This window comes from Drosophila teissieri, chromosome 3L (genome assembly GCF_016746235.2).
Source record: "Drosophila teissieri strain GT53w chromosome 3L, Prin_Dtei_1.1, whole genome shotgun sequence".
Lineage (NCBI taxonomy): Eukaryota > Metazoa > Arthropoda > Insecta > Diptera > Drosophilidae > Drosophila > Drosophila teissieri.
The window spans coordinates 14244038-14265186 of NC_053031.1; the positions used below are offsets into that span (position 1 = coordinate 14244038).

At 43.2% G+C, this 21149-nt stretch overlaps 3 protein-coding genes across 3 annotated transcripts; all 3 read left to right on the forward strand.

Annotated features, from left to right (window-relative positions):
- The first annotated feature begins 33 nt into the window (after window positions 1–33).
- Window positions 34–4267, forward strand: LOC122616253 (peroxisome biogenesis protein 1). The gene is made up of 9 exons (XM_043791652.1): window positions 34–226; window positions 316–442; window positions 578–681; window positions 923–1037; window positions 1096–2682; window positions 2746–2942; window positions 3004–3627; window positions 3874–3977; window positions 4041–4267. Exons 1-9 carry the CDS (start codon window positions 134–136, stop codon window positions 4108–4110), a joined length of 3021 nt encoding a protein of 1006 aa, XP_043647587.1. The 5' UTR covers window positions 34–133; the 3' UTR covers window positions 4111–4267.
- Window positions 4268–5240: 973 nt separating this feature from the next.
- Window positions 5241–11401, forward strand: LOC122616482 (fibroblast growth factor receptor homolog 2). The gene is made up of 3 exons (XM_043791944.1): window positions 5241–5300; window positions 7692–10406; window positions 10470–11401. The coding sequence occupies exons 2-3, from the start codon at window positions 7824–7826 to the stop codon at window positions 11049–11051; spliced, it is 3165 nt and encodes a 1054-aa protein (XP_043647879.1). The 5' UTR covers window positions 5241–5300; window positions 7692–7823; the 3' UTR covers window positions 11052–11401.
- Window positions 11402–12377: 976 nt separating this feature from the next.
- Window positions 12378–14425, forward strand: LOC122617852 (fat-body protein 1). Its single transcript, XM_043793871.1, has 2 exons — window positions 12378–12632; window positions 12719–14425. Exons 1-2 carry the CDS (start codon window positions 12378–12380, stop codon window positions 14423–14425), a joined length of 1962 nt encoding a protein of 653 aa, XP_043649806.1.
- Window positions 14426–21149: the final 6724 nt, after the last annotated feature.

Consider the following 21149-nt stretch of genomic DNA (forward strand, 5'->3'; position numbering starts at 1 on the left):
TATCGGCTCAGCTGACGCGCGAGCTCCCATCTCTAATAAAGCAAAAGTAAATTCCGCAGAGAGCAGAAGTTTAGTGCGAAAATGCTTTAAACCAGGAAGGAGCGCACTTGATTCGCACACGCCCACGACGAGAATGTTCAAACGCACTTTTAAGGTGGTCTATCGGCCCATCAGGAGCAACTTTGTGCTGCTGCCGGACCAGTACTACGGCGTCGTCTCGACCTATGTAAGTGTCCAAAGGTCCACGCTTCACGCTCCACGCAGATTAGATACGGCAAAGATTATTCCGGCTAACCCTTGTGGCATTCTGATTAGGACACGGGCTGCCTGAGCTTGCAGTACAATGGCCGGACGCACTACGCCTCCTGGGCGCCACAAAAGGGCGGCGGCGGCATCAAAGACACCGAGATTGGGATCAATGCCAGAGCAGCGAAGGAGATTGGTGAGCCATTACTTAACGACCGGATGTGCATCGGTTGCCAATATGCCGTAATATTGGACTCCGGCCATCTGCCCTGTACCTCGTACTCTCGTACACTTGTACAGTTCGCACCCACTTACCCTTTTCTTGCCGTAGGTCTGCACGAGAATGATCTGGTCAAGTGTGCGCTCATCGCTGACGTTCTCAACCTGCGCAGCGTCCACGTTACCCCCGTCTCGTCCAAGGACTGGGAGATCATTGTGAGTGACGGTTTCGCCTGCTTGGCGGCGTGGCCAGCAATCAGCGGTCAGCGGGCAGCTTAAAAATAGACAAGTCCGTTTATATCGGATTAGCATTTGGCGCGGGCGTGCGCTTGGTCTTTATTTATACTGCCATTGCTTGGCCGGCATTGCCATTGACCCGCTGAATTGATTGAATTGAATTAACTTATAAACTAATTAATTATTTTCCTTTTTCTTATTGCAACACACGCCTTTGCAGGAACTTAGCACTGAAAAGATATCGGGCAGTGTGCTGGAGCAAACTCGCATTGTGAACTCAACGCAGATCCTCATTGTTTGGATTAACAAGTCAATGCAAGTGGCGCTGACAGTGGGTAAATATTTGCCATCTATTACATGTCGTTTGTATTAATTTGGAAATCATTTCACCAGATCGACTGAAGCCGCACATGAACTACGGGAGAATAGATCACAACACGGAACTCGTGGTGGCGCCCAACCTGTACAAGGGACTGACCAACGGAACATCAAATGGTGTTATAGAGGAGAACACTAAACTCGCCAGGAGTAAAACCACTGCCCAGGTCAAGGACGAGCTGGCTGAGAAGCCAACGCCCTTGACACATTCCTCCACGGTGTCCAATGTGAAGAATACTATTCAGCGGAACAAGCGGCAGGCTCACATGGAGCGCCTTAAGAAGGATCTGCGCCGCGAAAGCTCGCGCAGCTTCGAGTTTCGTGTGATTCGAGGTCTATGGCGGGAGCAGGCTCAGGAGTCGGATGTCTTTGTGAACCGCAATCATCTACCTGAGTTCTTCGATCTGGATCTGTTTTATTGCATGCATACGGCAGCCGACAAGGATTACTATGTGAGAGTACGCACAGTTGACGAGGATATAGAAGACGATCTACCAGAAACCATTCATCCATCGATCGAACTTAATGCCAATCTCATGAAATTGCTGGGCATCAAGGAATTGGAACGAGTCGTTCTAAGACCGAAAACTACCGTAGTTAACTTTGTGGAAAAAATTGAGCTATTTGCCAACAAGAAGACGCACTACAAAATCATGGAGAATGCATTTAAGCGGTTTGTGATAGAGAGAACGCAGCATAAGCCGATGCTCTTCAACCAGGAGGAGGTGGTGCGGCTGGAGGACGATTTACTGGTTACTGTCGGAATTCTACCAGAACACTTTCGTTATTGCGTGGTGGACGCGCAGTTTCTGAAGGAGGCCAAGATCTATGCAGCAGATCTGGTGCGTCCGGTTGGTGAGATTATTAAGGAGCAGACGCCTCCGACGTCGCCATTAAGTGTTCAGGACCTCATTCAGTTACCAGAGTACGATAAGATTGTGGATCAAGTGGTTCAGGAATTGCGCATGAATCTGTGCTTAAGCGCTGACAATTCCGTCATGCGTCAGTGCAATGTCCTGCTGGCTGGTGCCTCGGGAACGGGTAAAACCGTTCTTGTGGAGCGCATTTTGGACCAATTGTCACGCAAGCCGGACTATTGTTACTTTGAGTTCTTCCACGGATCGCGAAGCAAAGGCCGCAAGACGGAGTCCATCCAAAAAGACCTTCGCAACATTTTCACCAGCTGCTTGCAGCATGCCCCCGCCATTGTTGTGCTAGAAAACTTGGATGTACTGGCCCACTCTGCTGGAGAGCAGTCCAGTCAGGATGGCGAGTACTACAATCGCATGGCGGACACTGTGTATCAGTTGATTGTTCAGTATACCTCAAACAACGCTATTGCGGTAATCGCCACCGTCAACGAGTTGCAGACCCTCAACAAGCGCCTGAGCTCACCAAGGGGAAGACATGTTTTCCAGACTGTTGCTCGTCTGCCCAGTTTGGAACGAGCGGATCGAGAGATTATCCTTCGAGAGCTGTGCAGCCATATCAACGTGTCCAAGGACCTGGATCTTGTTAAGTTCTCCAACCTCACAGAGGGCTACCGAAAATGTGATCTTGTCCAGTTCGTGGAGCGTGCAATATTTTATGCTTATCGCATCAGTGAGTAGTTTGTAACATAAATATGCAATTGTATGTTTTCATGAATAATTCTCTTATTTTCAGGCAAGACCCAGCCTGTGCTGACCAACGATCAGCTTATCGAGTCCTTGGAGCACACGAACTCGTACTGCCTGCAAGGCATTCAGAGCAATCAGAGGACTGGCAACGATGCGGAAGACAATGAAATGCGCGTTGAGGAGTTGCCTGGTCTGGAGTCAGTTGTGGGAGTTCTAGAGGAGGTCCTTATGTGGCCATCACGGGTGAGCTCTAAACAATATATTTTTTTCCACAGTTTATTATATTATTGTGCATTTGTTACAGTATCCCACCATTTTTAACGCCTCTCCACTGCGCAATCAGGCCGGAGTACTGCTATATGGGCCACCAGGAACGGGAAAGACCTACCTGGTCTCTCAGTTGGCCACATCGTGGAACCTGCGCATCATTTCTGTCAAGGGTCCTGAGTTGCTCGCCAAATACATTGGCCAAAGCGAGGAAAATGTTCGAAACCTATTCAATCGGGCTCGCAGTGCCCGACCATGTGTGCTTTTCTTCGACGAGTTCGACAGTTTGGCGCCGAAACGTGGTCACGATTCCACGGGGGTCACAGATCGAGTGGTGAATCAGTTGCTCACAGAACTGGATGGCGTGGAAGGACTGCAGGGCGTTACCGTGATAGCAGCTACATCTAGGCCTGAGCTACTGGATCCTGCGCTCCTTCGATCCGGTCGCATTGATCGCTTGGTGGAGTGTCCTTTGCCGGATGCTCCGGCCAGAGTACGTATATTTGAGGCACTAAGTTCAACACTCAGCCTTGATGATTGCGTGGACTTCGAGTGGTTTGCGCGAAAAACTCCAAATTACACTGGCGCCGATATTCAGAGCATCCTGACATCGGCGAACATGGCGGCGGTCAAGGAGGCGCTGGCTCAATTTGGACATGAGGTGAGCTGGTTTCCTTTCACCGGAAACGATCTATTTTATGGGCTATGTTTCTTTCTCGTTTTGAATATTCCCATCCTGGTTACAAATGTAACTTAAATTTAAGATTCAAATACTTTTGATTCGTTTACGTGATTGTCCTTTAAATCAAATTGAAATCTATGCTACTTCCGGCAACACGGATTAGTCACGTAGTACTCAGTTTCTGGCGACGGTGTAAATAACATTGATTTCTTATTGCTTTCCCAGAAACTGCCAAAGAAAATCTCGTTGAAGCAGAAGCACCTGGTTGAGTCGTTCCAAACCACTCGTCCTTCGCTCAGCGCCTCCGATGTGGCCAAATATCACAAAACGTAAATAACTTGTCTTTGTTCTTTGTTTTTCATTATTTTACCTTTTTCAATATTTCTTGGTAGATATGCTCGGTTTACCAACAAGGAGAAGACTTCCAGGGAGTTTGTGGCCAAGCGTGCGACCTTGGCTTAAAGACAAAGACTTATAAGCTTAGCATTATTATTATTTTAAATTTTATTTTGCATATTTGTACATTGGCAATATTTTGTTAAAAGACACAAGCCTTAGATAGTACATATACCATAATTATTTTTGTTGAAAAATAAAAAAAGGGAATTTGTTTTCATGATTAGTTCGTATAAATCCGTATACCTCTTCGGAGTTTAAAGAACGTTATATTTTAATTATAATGAAAGAGATGTTTAAATCTAAGAACCAATATCTTGTTTATGCTGACCTCGGCAAACATGAGGGCTGTTAGGAGGCACCGCCCAAATGAAGACATCAGGTGAATTGGTTATTAATTCACCGGAAATAGTCTTTAGCTCTGCCTAGTTCTTGGTAGCTAGTTGGGACGGTAAGTCCAACCCTGCCGTATTTTCCAACCGTTTCGCATTTGTTCCCATAGCCCCGAACAAGTGCATCGAAAATGCATTTTACTATTTTTGGGTAGACTACGTGCGCGGCATCTGTATCAGGATTTTGGCCTATGCGGGAGCCAACAACAAACATATGTAGCTGCTGCTGCCACATGCAGCAAGTGGGCAACTGAGCAACTGAGATTTTTGGATATCAGTCACGTAACGGATATTTCCTTATTGATATGCGATTACCGCGCATGCGCACGTACTGCACACCACTAAGACAATGGACACATTTTTCTTTTGCATAAATTAAGCCGCCGAGCAAACAAACAGCGAGGGAACCCGAAGGCCAGATAATAAAGAATTTCAACGAGTCGAAGCCACCGCAAACATGCTTAGAATAAAACCAACAAGAACCCACCAGCAGCAGCACCAGCAGCAGCAGCAACAATAAAAAGAAAGGAAACCGCTCAGGAAAACTACCAGCGAAAACAATTGCAACATGCGGGAGGGAAACGACCACCTCGATCAGGTAGCCGTAGCTCATACGATCCGATCCCATCCGAAGACCCTGTGCCCAGGATCCTAGCAAACACTATCACAGGGTAGCGCAGATACGATACCCACTCGGTATCGTTCGGATGGGATCGGTTCGGTTCTGCTCGCTTCGATCGGTCACGTTCGGAGTGTACCTCGTAAAAGTTTCTTCCGTTTCGATCGTTACTTTCAGTTGTTTGCGCACATTCAAGCCAATCGGTTGGCTCCGCTCGATTCCTTCCAAAAACTTTACGGATTACGGTTAGTGCAACGGAAGTGGTCACCCCACCCTCCATAATTTTTTCTCATATTTGCTTGGCAAATGGAAATAAAAGTTGGCAACGAAGCGGAAATGCAAGGCGCCTTCCTCTGGCCCATTCCCCCTCCCGAGTCTTGAGATTTTTATCCAATCCCCAAACGGGGCGATTGACAGCCGAATAAACATAGTGACAATGTTTTTTGCGATCTCATTTGCCTTTCCCCAGCTCCTCGAAAATAAAAGACAAAGAACGTGATTTTTTGGTCAAAGATTTTGGGGTTGTGGCATGGCGCAAATAAATTGTATTCCCATTGGGAATGACAAGCGGCAGTAAAGCCAAAATAAAGCAACAAATAATTTAAGAGTGAATGGTTCCAGCAGTAAAATAAATACACATCTTGTCAAGTGCAGATAAATAAAAACAAAAAGTCTGCAAAATAACCAAATGTTGAGAATACGATTTTAAGTGAGACAAAGAAACAAGATACATAATATAACTCGGTAACTATATAATAAAAGTCAATGAACAAAATAAATAAATAAATTTGAAGTGTTGCCAATTGTGTAATGAATAATTTATCTCGTGATCCAAACATTCTTTTTACCTTTAATTAATGTTCGCAACCAGAAAATGAAAATGGCATTAATAACCAGGGTTCCAAATAAAGAACTTATTCTATTCTCAAAATAGCTGATTGACCAAGTTAAAGTATCAAATCGGTGGTCATGCATTAGATTTATGCGCTCGATAATAATTCACAAGATAAAAAGGTGTGAGCTAAACGGTTTTGGCCATGTGCGCGCTGGCTTGAAATCGAATAATATTGAATGAATGACGAACTGAGAAAAAAAATAAAATAAGAAACGCAATAATACATACTTCAAATACAGCGATCGACTCGTATTTGGCCACAAATGAGAAAAAAAGGAATTGAATAAATTAAAACCTGCGACGCGTGTGCATACATACATAAATCGGGCCTGAAGTCAAATGGCTAGCGGCAATATCGGCTAAAACAACAACAACAATTACTGGCAACACTAGCACCATATTAACAACAACAATGACAATCGCAACGGTTGTCGCAAGTCTTACAAACAATAAAATACATTTCATTAAACGGCACAGTGGTCAAACGATTCTACTGCTATCATAAAAGCTCAAAATATTATAATTCTTATATTTAATTAAAATATTTATATACTTACGTATGAAAATGCCTGAAATAAAATGATCTACATTTCGCTAAACTTAGTTCCATATTTGGATTTTGCTAAAAACATGATGTTCTATAGAACTAGCACTTGCACCCAACAATTCTGGGGATTTACCCCATACGATCATCATTAATCATTGAAATAAAAAATGCATATTTTTATTTAGCAAATATTTGGCGACAATACTATTATGAATATTTTTAATACATACTATTCAACACCCTTTCTTTGTGATTTTATAAATAATTAATTGACAAATAATTGTTATGGAAGTTTATGTGTTTACTTTGAGATTTTTGAGCAGTGTGAGTCAGTTTTTAGATATTTGGGCAGTCACTAAACATTAACTTTGATATAAATGAACTTTTGGAATGAGCAAAAGCTGGGCTCATATTTCACATGAAAGCTAAAAGTCAATTAGTTGCTATTTCAGATTGTGGCGAATCATTTAGGTATTTCTCTATTTGCTGTTGCAATTCTCTAGCACCTTGTCTGTTTGCCTTGTGAGTGCAAGTACTTGGGAGAAACTGAAAAGTGTCTTACCACTGTAGCAACTGATTTCCACAAATAGCTTAGTGATTTTCTAACTGTTTGGCATTTTGTTGAATGGAAATCGAGGAGCGCAGGCCGTAGCAACAAAAGCGTTTGGCGAACGTCGAATATAGACAAGTTATAATGGAGATCCCCTTTGGTAGTGGGTGGCGACGAGTGTGTCCGGCAATTCGGTGGCTTCGACCACGTCGTCGAGCTCATTACGGAGGCAGGGCACACAGTCTTCGCTTTTTTTCAGCTGCTTCTCCTTTGGATTTTTGCATATTGGTGCGGACAGACTTGACTTGGCTGTGCGCCGTGTTGGCAATAAAATATTAAACAATAATAATAAATAAATAAAATGACACGGAGCGGGAATCGAGGGAGAGGCAGAAAGTGAGACGGAGATTTGGCAATATTTATTGATCCACTTAAACAGCTGCGGTCAAAACAATAGTGTAAAGATACTCTGTATTCAATTGTTGAATCGCTTGTAATACTTCTAAATTCTATTTAAACGTAAAAAAAGTAGATATACATATTTATTACAAATGTTAGATCAATCGTCAAAGAGTTATATTTTTTAAGAATCAATGATATGTTTTTACTAAAACTTAATTTCTGAATTCCTCTGTTTGCTTTAGCTGGATTCGAATGAAGATACCCACAGGAAGTGATATTATTTCGACCGCAACTGTAATCCATATGTACACGATCGTGCCCATCCAGATACGAGATCTCGCTGGCTGTTGAACTCAAGAGAATCCACTTGAACCATGGCAAAAGTGCCGATCACGCTGGTGATGATCATTGCGATCGTCTCTGCCTCTGCGGACCTGGGATGCGATTATGGTCATCATCGTTGCTTCATCGATGTTACTGTGGAAAACAGTACCCGCCAGCGGCACCTCCTCTCCGACATGGACATCACGCTGCAGTGCATCCGACCCATGGCCAAGTGGTTCTACGAGGATAAGTTCCAACTGAGGGCTACCCTTCTGCGACTTGAACGAGCACAGTCCGGAAATTCAGGGAACTACGGCTGCCTGGATAGTCAGAACAGATGGTACAATATTTCCCTGGTTGTGGGCCATAAGGAGCCAGTTGGCAATGACATCGCCAGCTTTGTCAAGTTGGAAGATGCCCGTCCAGTGCCGGAGTCAGATCTCTTTTTCCAGCCCCTGAACGATAGTCGCTCCCTAAAGTTGCTGCAACCACTGCCCCAAACCGTCCAACGCACCGCAGGTGGTCTCTTCCAGTTGAGCTGCAGTCCCACGGATCCGGATGCAAAGGGTGTTAACATATCCTGGCTGCACAATGACACTCAAATCCTTGGCGGACGTGGGCGGATTAAGCTGAAAAGGTGGTCGCTGACAGTGGGGCAGCTGCAGCCGGAGGATGCTGGAAGCTATCACTGTGAGCTGTGCGTGGAACAGGACTGCCAAAGGAGTAATCCCACCCAGCTGGAGGTGATTAGCAGAAGTCACACAGTGCCCATGCTAAAGCCAGGCTATCCCCGCAATGCCAGCATTGCCCTTGAGGACAATGTGAGCATTGAGTGCCTCCTCGAGGACTCCGCCCTGGAGCCGAAGATCACGTGGCTGCACAAGGGGAATGTGGACAACATCGATGACCTGTTGCAGCGGCTAAGAGAGCAGTCCCAGCTACCGGTGGACGTTACCAGATTGATTACCCGAATGGATGAGCCACAGGTACTGCGTCTGGGAAATGTCGAAATGGTGGATGGCGGATGGTACATATGCATAGCCGAGAACCAGGTCGGACGCACTGTGGCCGCCGCCTATCTGGAGCTGTACAGTCCTTCAGACACTACCACGGCTCGCACCACCACCACTACCACCACAGTGGCCAGCCCAATGCCCACTGCAGCCACTGCAGGAGAGGACACCGACGAGGACGTGGAAAATCCAGGTGCAGAGTCACCAGGCGGCGAGGGTCCACCTGAGTGGAAAAAAGAGTTGAATAAATTGCAGCACTCATTGTCGGGAAACACCGTCAATCTAGCCTGCCCAGTGTATGGGAAAGCGAACATCACCTGGACGAAGGACAGGAAGCCGCTGAACCGTGCACTGGGCTCCTATGTCCAAAAGAACTGGAACCTGCGTTTCGTGGAGGCCACCAGCGAGGATTCGGGAATGTACACCTGTAAGGTGTGCAACGCGAGGGGCTGCAACCAGTTTGAGTTTAGCGTCCTCATCAACGATCGCACGAGATCCGCACCAATAATCGTGGTGCCGCAAAATCAGACGGTGAAAGTCAATGGCACCGTGGTGATGAAGTGCACCGTCTACTCGGACCTGCATCCCACGGTCAGCTGGAAACGGGTTGTCCTCAAGAATGCCACATTGGGCGGTCTTCAGTCCTTGGAGATCCAGAGTCTTAACTTCTCCGTGACGAACGACTCAGTGGTTCTAACGCTTCAAAATGTGACCTTTGACCAGGAGGGTTGGTACACCTGTTTGGCCTCAAGCGGTCTGGGACGGAGCAACTCCAGTGTGTACCTAAGGGTAGTGAGTCCACTGCCACCTTTGGAGATCTACGCCCTGCTGCACGCCCATCCGCTTGGGTTTACCTTGGCCGCCATTACAGTAGTGGCCTTGTTCCTCTTTGGCAGTGCCTTCATAACGTTCATGCTGCGTCGACTGAGGAGGGAGAAGCTGCTGAAGCTCCGCATCGAAACGGTTCATCAGTGGACTAAGAAGGTGATCATATACCGCCCGGGCGGGGAGGAAGGCAGTGGCTGCAGCTCCGGCGATCTTCAGATGCCAGTGATAAGGATCGAGAAGCAGAGGACGACCGTTTCCACAACGGGAACAGGTGGTACTGATCCTGCCCAGGGCTTCAATGAGTATGAGTTTCCGCTGGACTCCAACTGGGAGATTCCCAGGCATCAGCTCATCTTGGGCTCTATTCTGGGCGAGGGTGCCTTTGGACGCGTAGTGATGGCGGAGGCGGAGGGTCTGCCAAGGAGTCCGCAACTGGCCGAAACCATTGTGGCCGTCAAGATGGTCAAGGAGGAGCACACGGATACGGACATGGCCAGTCTGGTGCGAGAAATGGAGGTGATGAAAATGATTGGCAAGCACATAAACATCATCAATCTCCTGGGCTGCTGCAGCCAGGGCGGTCCTCTGTGGGTGATCGTGGAGTATGCGCCACACGGCAACCTCAAGGATTTCCTCAAGCAGAATCGACCGGGTGCTGCACAGCGACGGAGTGACAGCGATGGCTATCTGGATGACAAGCCACTGATTTCCACTCAACAGCTTGGCGAAAAGGAGCTCACCAAGTTCGCGTTCCAAATCGCTCGTGGAATGGAGTACCTCGCTTCAAGACGGGTAAGTCCATCTAAGAATTTGTGTTTACTTTTCAAAGATACTTATTATATCTTACTCTTTCAGTGCATTCATCGCGATCTGGCTGCCCGCAATGTCCTTGTAAGCGATGGCTACGTTATGAAGATCGCCGACTTTGGACTGGCGAGGGATATCCAGGATACGGAATACTACCGGAAGAACACCAACGGACGGTTGCCCATCAAGTGGATGGCGCCGGAGTCGCTGCAGGAGAAGAAGTACGACTCGCAGAGCGACGTCTGGAGCTATGGTGTTCTGCTGTGGGAGATCATGACCTATGGCGATCAGCCATACCCGCACATTTTGTCCGCCGAGGAGCTCTACAGCTACCTGATTACGGGTCAGCGCATGGAGAAGCCGTCCAAGTGCTCCCTGAACATCTACGTGGTAATGCGACAGTGCTGGCACTTTGAGTCCTGTGCACGACCCACGTTCGCGGAGCTGGTGGAGAGCTTCGACGGGATCCTGCAGCAGGCTAGTAGCAATCCCAACGATGCCTATCTGGACCTCTCGATGCCCATGCTGGAGACGCCGCCCTCATCGGGGGATGAGGATGATGGCTCCGACACCGACACATTCCGGGAAACCTCCCCGCTTAGATATCAGTACACCTATAAGTTTAATTAGTCCGTACTATAAGTATAAGGAGACCAAAAAGAATTCCAACGAGTCAATCAGATCCCATCGAAGCATCGCCAATCATCATCTCATCCCAGAAAGTGCCAAAGAAAAGATCGCAGAAGCAGAAACATCCGACCAAGTAATTCTACACACCACGAAAATTAAGAACTATTTAGTTCAAGTTCTTGATGAATAATAAATGCTACAAGAAGCACGAGATTTGGGCTGAAGGACAAAGACTTAACGAGCACTTAGCAATCTCATTTCTTTATTTTTACATAGTTCATATGAACATTTGTATATCAGCAATGTTTGGTTCTGGGTCTTTGCGCTTCATTTATTTCATAATGTTTCTTGTTGAGCCAATAAAAACGAATTTGTTTTAGTGTAGCTGGATATGTTCGGCTGCGGGGTCCGGTCTGCGGGGTGCGTGAATCGACAAACTTGCGCTGCGTCTATGTCTCTGAAGTCTGTATGCTTGATCTCAACTTTCTAGACGTTCTCGACGTTCATACGGACGGACAGACGGACATGGCCAGATCGACTCGGCTATTGATCCTGATCAAGAATATATATACTTTATATAAAGTTATACCGACCATATGGTCGGAAACGCTTCCTTCTGCCTGTTACATATTTTTCAACGAATCTATTATACCCTTTTACTCTATGAGTAACGGGTATAATGATGCATAAAAAAGTATTTACTAGACCGATAGTCAGTGTCTGTTCATACTTCTTGGCATTGCGATGTTCGATGTAATATGAATAGAAGCCGATTTAAAATAAATGCCCTTGCAATTTTATGATTCCTTATATGTATGTACTTATATTACACTTTACGTCTGACCAAAAATAGGCTTTTGAACATTACGAATAATTTGCAATACTCACTTTCTCTTAAGCTTTGCTCACAATCAACCGCAGAGATAACCAAGTTCAGTGTGTCTTCACTGAAAACAAAAACAGAAAGGGAGCTAGATTCGGCAAGCACAAGCTTATATACCCTTGCTAAAATTATAAGTTTAAAAAAGGTGGTGTGTATCGAATATATTATCAAAAACTACAGAACTATGATATCTTTTCTAATATTTTTAATTAATAATTAATACCGAGGGTAAATTTATTTCCATTAATGCCTATGCAGATAGCTTTTGAATGGTTAAACTGATGAAGAATATATATATTTTATAAGGGCCCACATGTACCTTCACTGCGGTGCAAACTTCTGACTGAAACCAATATACACTCTGTAAGGGTATAAAAATAATGCAATTGCTTTTGCAAATATATGCAGAAGTCAGTTGATGTCACCGATCAGTCTGCGTCAAAATGTTAAGATTAACGTTTGTGTGCCTTTGTTTGATCGTTCTTCAAGATGGAACAGAAAGTTTTGGCAGTCCTTGGAAGTTGGCCCCCTTTGGGAGGCGTTTTGGTTTGCCAAGTGTTGAAGTGGATTATATTCAGAGGCAAGGTCGTCAGCATTTCCTCCTGAATTTGCTCATTCAAGTCCACAAACCTTTGCTTCATGAGGAACTCATAGCAATGGGGAGCCAATTTAATGACGATCCTGGAAGCTATAAGAAGGTAAGTTTCAATTAATAAAAATGTGTTTATACTATATACAGCACAATACGATATAGAAAATATATAGTAATACATTTATCTTACAGGGCACGTGGAGATATATGAAAGACTTTCAAGAGCGAGTGCATCAGAATCGAATTCCAGGTCCCTTTGCCATTTTTAATCAGCTCGATGAGGAAATGCCCCAGAATTTGTTGGGAATCTATCGTTTCTTGACCAAGGCTTTGGATTGGTCATCCTTCCAGCGAAATGCCTGCTATGCCAGGATACACTTCCATCCTCTGCTCTTTGTAAACGCCCTGCAGATGGCAGTGGAGGAAAGGCAGGACACCAAGGACCTTGGGATGCCAGTCATGTTTGAGGTGCTGCCACAGCTCTATTTAGAAAAGGAGGTGATCCTGGCGGCCCAGGAAGTAACCTGGAACCAATTGACACCCATTAGGCTGGTGACACCGAAGCGAAGATGGATGGATATCCTTTTGGGGTATCGAAATCCCAAGCAATCTTGGACGGAAGAACCTATTCCAACCGTTCCCCTGATCATTGATAATGAACGCAAAGTGGCTTATCTGAGTCTGGACTTGGAACTCAACTCTCACTGGAACAGTCTGATAAATCGACTGATTTTATCCATTGAGGAAGGGAAGGAAAAGACCAATGAGCCCATTATTGTAGATGGTGATCGCCTGGTAGCATTTCGGGGATCCTTCGATGAAGTCAACTACATAAATCAGATGGCATTGGGATCCCATTTTCATAACTCGAAATTATATGTGTACAATCTGCATCAGTTTGTGGCTGCTTTGACCATGGAAGATTTGGCCACAGGCCAAAGATCTATGGATCTTATCGATCCGCCGCTGATGACAACCGGTGGTGTTCCATACAAAGGCACAACCTTGAATATCGAAGCTGTCAAAGGCATCCTTGACCTGACAATAGACAACTTAAAGGAGCAAATTGAAATGGCTGTTAAACTAAATAACCATTCTATGGATGATTTATCTATAGCGGGTGGAATAATTGGTAATAACTACCTTCATATGTGTCGCCAATTAAGCCTGGCTGTCAATGGACGCGGGATAAATCAACCTACTATGTTGGGCTCGGCTACGTCCAATCTTAGAGATCCCATCTACCGCTCGCTCCTATTTCGGATAAATGAATTGTTGCAGAGTTATGAAAATGCAGATATACTTGCAAATATAGGAGGCAGAAAGCCCCCAAAAATAGTTGATATTCAAGTTAGTCGCCTGGTGACCTTTGAGGAATACATGACCACGGATCTCATCAACCTAATTGACCAGCAACTGCTGCTATCACAGCGCAATAATCTACGATTCCTGCGCCGTCATCTCGTGGCTAGACAACGTTGTCTTAATCATGAAACCTTTAGTATTGGCCTGGATATAGTTGCTCCAGAGGACCAGGTCGTTGAGGCGAGGATGTATTTTACTCTACCGAATCAGTTGAGACCGCGTTTACACCTGGACAGCTTTAAGTGTTCCCTAAAACGCGGCTTAAATCAACTCGAACGTGCATTCCCAACAGCCAATCCCAAACACACTCTAAGTGAACTCTATGAGGCCGCTTACCCATCAACAGATGTGACCAGTTCCAACCGATTCCCGCCACATCTTCTACTGCCGAGGGGGACTGGAGAAGGCCTCAAATTGCAATTACTCGTGGAACTCACCGAATGGAATGGCTTGGAGTCGCAGTTCGATGGGGTGTCTGTCCCGGTGCTGGCCAAAACCCTGAAGGATGTGATAATCTTTCATAGCCAGGCCTGAAACTATTATGCGATAATGTATGCTAAGTGCCTAAACTTCTTAATTGAATGCTCGCTAGTTGAAACACATACGTCTGAATGTGGGAGTGGGTTCCATATCAATATGGATTTCAAAGCACGCACACAATCGGAGTTAAAACATAGACGTGTAAATTATAATTAACCTTAGACCCATTATATGAAATGTAATCAATTTCCAAGGATTATACATTTTACTTTTATATAAAATACTAAAAATGAAATGACACTAATAAAGTAAATCAATTATTAAGTGATCAACATATATTTATATTAAATTGCATCAAATGGAAGTTCGATTACTTCATTGAAAGATAATATATATTTTTAACTTTCCTACATGCTCGCAGATAATTTCCTTGACTAACAGCAGCACACAGATTTTTAGTATCCTTTCTGCGGAAAATCATTTAAATGACTGACAAAATGGCATACAAAACGGAATGGGAATCCTGCCGCCCCAAAACAGAAACTTGAAAACGAAGGAAAACGGTTTATTATACGAATGCGATGACAACAAAAAGGCATAATAGTAAAATTAAATGTGTCTATTATGCCAGGCCAATACAATGCATACATAAAACCACACTCAAACCCAGCAAAACCGAGAGCTATACAATCTCAAATACACTGGAAAAAAGTTCTAAGTAAGATAAACTGGTTTCTATTGAATGTGTTCTGGAAAGTGTTATTTTATTGATAATATGTTTCAAGACATCAAATTTGCTTATCCGTCTTTTAGAAACTCGAAATGATAAGTCCTTAAATATTTAATAGGTTTAGTCAGTAAATTATATTTATTTACTGAGATGTAAATTAATTAATTATTAGCGTAACCTTAACTTTAACTTCAGAAAGGTATCTTAACCATTACCATTAACTTAAAATCTTAGGAAATAAAATTGAAAAGTTCGCATAATTAGTTTTTTTGCGTGCATGCGATGGCAACATTTGGCAGGCAAGAAACGTTTAAGGAAGGATGTGTTGCTTAGGCGGGTGCAAAGTGTTTGAAGTGGTGGAGGATGTGGATGTGGAAGTGAATGTGGATGTGGCTGGTTTGTCACTGGCACAAACGTTCGCATAAAAACAAATGCACACAATACGACCACCAACAATCCCATTCAATTCCCCTAACAAAAAGCAGAGAAAAGAGAGACGGGAATCGTCATCAAGGAGCAGTCGTCATCTGTGGGTCCAGGCCGGGAAATGGAGTCCTGGGCGTGTTTGTTCCTAGATAAGCGCAGTAATATGCACGTATTTTACGCCAACTTACACACAGCCCCGCCCACCAAATCACACCGCCCACCCAACCCAACTCCACCCCCCATTTCGCGGCGAAGTTTCTAAGAATGCGCAAATTTAAATGCGAATTGTTTTCACTTTGTTGCCAGCAACGTTTTGCCTAATTGACTTTGTGTGTGAGTGCGAGACTTTTTTTTCATCCATAGCTCCCGAAAAATATAATAAACGAAAAAAAAAACATTATCTGAATAGACGACAATCAGCATTCTCTCTTCTTGGCCTTTCTTCTCATTCTGTTAGCGCCTAATTTGCCTGTGGTTGATAAGAAAAAAGTGAAATCCTCTTTCCCAAATCCCCGCAATTAAAAAGAAAACGAAAAGTTCTTTCGCACTTTGGGGCTTATTAATTTTTTCAATTGTTGGTACTAAATTGGGTTTGGGGATAAGGCTTAGCTGAATTCTTTCGAAACTTTGCTGACCTTACAAATGAGGATAATAAAATGCATTTAAAATATATATATTTTTTTAAATAGGATTCCTAAAATCGTAATGCTTTCACTATCACCAGTTATTAATTTTCTTTTCCATAGCAATGCATTTATTTAATCTAGTTAGTTCCCACATAAGTAGAACTTTTCAACATCTATTTAAATTTAAATGTAAATTTAATTTTCATTCTTAAAAAATATATATGAAATATATGTTATTGAAATAGTCACTTGCGTAGCATAGTAATTATTTAAGAATTCTTTTAAGTAATCACCTTCTCGCTTTTTTAAGCTTCTCTTGCCATAAAAGTGAAAGTCAAGCTTAAAGGCATTTTCATGAAACCACGATTGGCATCTCCATGTTGACCATTTCCATTCTTCTGGGATTCCTCGGGTATTGTATTTCATTTCCGTTCGCCTTATTATTTGTGGCTGTCCGACTTTGACTCCAATTCCGATTCCAGTGGATGTTCACGCCCCCATTTCTGTTGTTGTGTCCGCTGCCCCTTTTTTTATATTATCGCCACCGTCTTGGCCTTCATTCCTTGCTGTTTTTATGTGGAGTGGTCGAGAGTCGAGGTGGAGCACAAGAACAACGTCAACGACGATGCCAACTTCCTGCTATCGTGCTAATTTCCGTTCCTTTATCTTGACACAATGGTGCGCATTAAAAGCACATTGGGGCGGGGGGTTTTCGCCAAGGGGAGGACCGACTTCGCAGCTAAGGGCGGTTTACGTACATACATATATATGGAAAGAAGTGCGGGACATCCCCAAATCAGATGCAGCTATGACCGCTGCGCTTTATTTCCGCCCCATTCTAAGTGGGGATGTACTTGGCCAAGAATATGGCGTTGTCATATATAGATGGAAAAATCATCTTTTTACACCATTATTTAATATATTCAAATGTGTTTTAATATAGCATGGTGACTTCTATCAAACTGTTTAAACACAATCATCTTTCTTTTTTAAACTAATGGGATATTAATGTAATAAATCCCTATGAATAAGTCATATTAATAAATATATATATAAATAAATATCTGACCTTTTCTTCATGCTAATTAAGAGCTGTACCCACAGCATTATTAAATAATTCAAATCTTTTATCTACAATATCCAAAATAACCCCCTAAAATAAGACTTTACCCACATATTTATTTGTGGCCATATTAGCCGCCATTTTTGTTTTGGCTTTGTCAACTCAACATTAAGACCGCAAATGAAGGAGCCATTGGAATTGGACTGATAGACCCCATTTTTGGGGTGGCTTTAGGAGGTACTGAGCTCTGTCCCCTTCTCTTTCCCCCCGATTTTCTGTCCCATTCTATGGCTCCGCAGGAGGACAAAAATTTGCATTCAGCAACATGAAGAAAATATTGATAAATGCCCGCCATTAAACGCGATTAACAATTTGAATTATGTGGCAAAGCCAAATTTTATTGCCAACACAAACAGCGACAACAAAAATTCTATGGCCAAACAAATGGCATCATTATTAAGGTATATACTTGCATGTGTATGTGTATGTGCATATATGCCCACACCGAACGTAATTTCCATAGATTATTTAAACGCGGCGTAGACGCGTATTTAAAACAACATTTTGGTTGATTTGTGTTCTGTATTCTTTTATTTTTGTTTAGATAGGCACGTTCGTGGAAATCGTGAATGCAATTGCGCGAAAGCGAAAATGATTGGCAATTGTTTGGGTTACCATTCAGTTCCACTTCTCGGCAACAAAAGCCTTTGGTGACTTAATGCAATTTTAGTCTAAACAGTTGCCATCAAAATTTTCAATGAATTGCATCAATTGCCGGTCCATTGTTGGCCTTCCCTCAATGCGAATATTTCTTTTTTTTTAACCGCCGCCCCCTTCTTGTTGCTCTGTTTGCAATCGAGTGGGCGTGGCACACTGCACACGGCCAAATAGAGTGGGCGGTGGGTGGTTGGCTTGGGTAATAAAATAATTGCAGCGCACGTGTCAAAAATATTCAAAAAGGCTTAAGAGGGATTGTGCTCGGCAGCGGGTTTTTTCGGTGGAGGGATTTTCTGGTCCTGCAGTGCAGCCTGAAATGGTTTTCCTTTCTGTGAACCGCTCATATTTGTATTATTTCCCTTCTCTTTTTTATGTTGTGTCCAACTGATTGCATAAATTGTTGTGGAATTTCATCAAGTTGATGGAACGAAGTCCCTTCGTAAAGGGTGAGTGCGTAGATGGGTGAATGTGGATGGGTTGGAGTGGAAGGCTTTTTAGCCACAAGTGGACTTTGTGGTGGAAGTGTATTACATAAACAAAGGAGTAGGAAATCATCGCCTATACTTAGGAAAACTTGATCATTGTCGTATTCTTTTTCTTAAAAAATGATTTATTATTAATGAATGAATACTTAATTCATTCATTTTAGATTGCACTCATAGGTTAAACAAATTACTTACTAATATTAGAAGAGTGACTGGTAAGCAGGGTCATAGTTTTTAATAAGTATATATTTATTATCTTTACTATTTCCAATTACTGAGCAAATGCGGGAAAGAGTATGCAATCTGCGTATATAGAAAATTAAGTACAGAATAGTGGCTTTTTTGTGTGCGTGTCGACGGCTTGGAATTTGTTTTGATTTGCAACAAATTTGCTTCAGCATTGTGAGTATCTCAGTGTCTCTGGCCAGCGCGTTTTATTGCTTTTCACTGTTGCCTGTGGGTTCCAGCACCACTGGGGTGGTAAGATATAGGGGATAAGGCAGAGCGGATTGCCCGGGATGGGGGATGGGGTATGAGGGAGGGGGGTGTCCTCGGGCCGGGCATTGTTTACATTGTTGTGGTGTGAATAGCAAATAAGCCGCAACCAATTCGAGGCAAATCCCATTTTTATAGCATACTTTGCCGCTTCTCCCCTTACCCCGAACGTTGCGTGAAGTCCTTCATAAATTCATTCTAATTGCAGCGTACATGGCGAACGCAGCAAAAATGGTTTTGCCACATTTTCACACCTCATTAGTTGGCCAAATCACAGTGAGCTGGGATGGGCTGGGCAAAAAAGTACACGTGAAGTACAAAAAAGTAACCATTTTATAGAAATTCTGGATAAAATGCATTTACCGCTGCAATCTGTGGCCACAAAATCAATTTGCGTTTAAAATATATCCAAGCGGCAAGGAAAATGGAAAAGTGCGGGAATAGAAATTAAATGGCTTTCGTGTCTGTGGCTGCAAATTGATTGATTTTGCTGTGACAGCAACAGCAGAAGCAACAGTAATTGAAAATATTTTGCGTTAACTATTAGTTTGTCATTGGAACATGTCACGTCAAAGTGGGAATACAGCTCTCTCTCCCCAAACCATGCTCCATACCTGTGTCCGTATCCCTTCCGGTTCTCGTAATCTCTCCACCATCTCACAGGATCCGGATCTTCCTGTTATGCTAGGATGGCATCGATTGTTGGGACTCGAAGATTGGGTACCGTGAAAATAACAAACATATATTTAAAAGATATTTAAAAATGCATTTAAAACCTGCATTAGGGGTGCAAATTGTAGTTCTATTCACTCTATGCACTTCTAAGTTGAAAATGTAGTTTTAGAATTTCATTTAAAGGTAAAGGAAAATTATCATCAGTCTATTTAAGTGATTCGATAAGATAAGTTATAATTTCTAATAAATGTGTGTTGTCTTCAAAGATCCTTTAACACCCTTGCTACCCTGGACTCTGGTGGGTATTAAAATGTCCTGTGCGCTTCTGAGTAAACATTTTTTTAATCCCACTCGAAGGAAAGCCTCCAGTAAGAACTCCTTTCCCCTCTGCGTTTATCAACCAATGCGCCAAAGCGTGTCAGTTAAGATGGAATATAGTGGGTAGTGGGTGAGCTGGGGGCCTTCAAATGTTGAGGTGGGTGTCTTTCAATCATACAAAAGCCGGAGAAGAGAAAAAATCCTTTTGACAATGCAACGCATGACGGTATTTTCTTTTCGACGGTCCCCCGTTTTTTTTTCCTTCCTCCATCATTTTAATTCACAAACAAATTGAATAGACCAGTGAGAGCGAGAAGAATACAAGACGATTGCCACGTAGCTATAGATCTCACCTATACAGCATAGACGTTTATATTCAGAATACATTTTTCAGTAGCAATTGGCATGGCTATCCCTCCCAGAGGCTGAGGCCAAGCTTCTTTAAAGGGGAATGCTTAAGGGGTTTTAGTATGGAAATGGTATGTAAATAAATTTTTCACTTCTCTTGATTTCTCTACGAGAGGAAAACTGTGTTACTTCGAATTATGTATTAAGTAAGTGATGTAATTACACATAGTAAAATAGTATATATGTAAACTACATGATTACAAGCTCCAAGGACCCCCATCTACGCCACTGTTGCCGCCACGCCCCCTTCCACGCCCTGCTCCATTAGCCTTTGTGTGTGTTTCGGTTGTCGCGCGTATATCACATTTCCGTTTGTTAGCAATTTTTTGTCGTGTACATCTGCATGAATGGCGAAAAGTTTTCTGCTCAACTTGATAGCCTCCCGACCAGCGGCAGCGTGTAAAAATGTTTATTGTACATTTTTCAATGCCTCGCTTTTGGAGTTGGAGTGGGGCAACGAAGGGTTTCGGTCCAAGTTGATTTGAAAACAGCTCACGCCTCCTTTCCGTCCAATATTTTCCACACGTCCACCCAGAAAAGGTGGCCAAAGAAAAAAGCCCAGAAATCATTTGCCCCACATCCGATGGGTAGTTTTTCTAAATATTTTCTATATGCAACAAAGGGTTGCGACTGATGTCTTTTTAATTTGCGATTTTTCACTTGTGTCCTTTTTATTAAGCTTTTAAGCTTAATAAGTTATATTTAACATATTTGAAGTAGAATAATAATTATTTTTTGTAATATTTCATTGAAGTACTGCTCTTTTCTTCTCTCGCTCTTTGAACTGCTAGAAGTACATTCGTCTTTGAAAATTATCTGTAAATGGCACAAAACC

What these genes read in the sequence shown, in the direction of transcription:
- LOC122616253 (XM_043791652.1), top strand. Translation starts at nt 134, where the DNA reads ATGTTCAAACGCACTTTTAAGGTGGTCTATCGGCCCATCAGGAGCAAC. An exon ending in CAGAGCAGCGAAGGAGATTG is followed by an intron (nt 443 to 577) that starts GTGAGCCATTAC and finishes TTCTTGCCGTAG; the next exon opens with GTCTGCACGAGAATGATCTG. An exon ending in TCCTTATGTGGCCATCACGG is followed by an intron (nt 2,943 to 3,003) that starts GTGAGCTCTAAA and finishes CATTTGTTACAG; the next exon opens with TATCCCACCATTTTTAACGC.
- LOC122616482 (XM_043791944.1), top strand. Translation starts at nt 7,824, where the DNA reads ATGGCAAAAGTGCCGATCACGCTGGTGATGATCATTGCGATCGTCTCT. An exon ending in AGTACCTCGCTTCAAGACGG is followed by an intron (nt 10,407 to 10,469) that starts GTAAGTCCATCT and finishes TTACTCTTTCAG; the next exon opens with TGCATTCATCGCGATCTGGC.
- LOC122617852 (XM_043793871.1), top strand. Translation starts at nt 12,378, where the DNA reads ATGTTAAGATTAACGTTTGTGTGCCTTTGTTTGATCGTTCTTCAAGAT. An exon ending in ATCCTGGAAGCTATAAGAAG is followed by an intron (nt 12,633 to 12,718) that starts GTAAGTTTCAAT and finishes TTTATCTTACAG; the next exon opens with GGCACGTGGAGATATATGAA.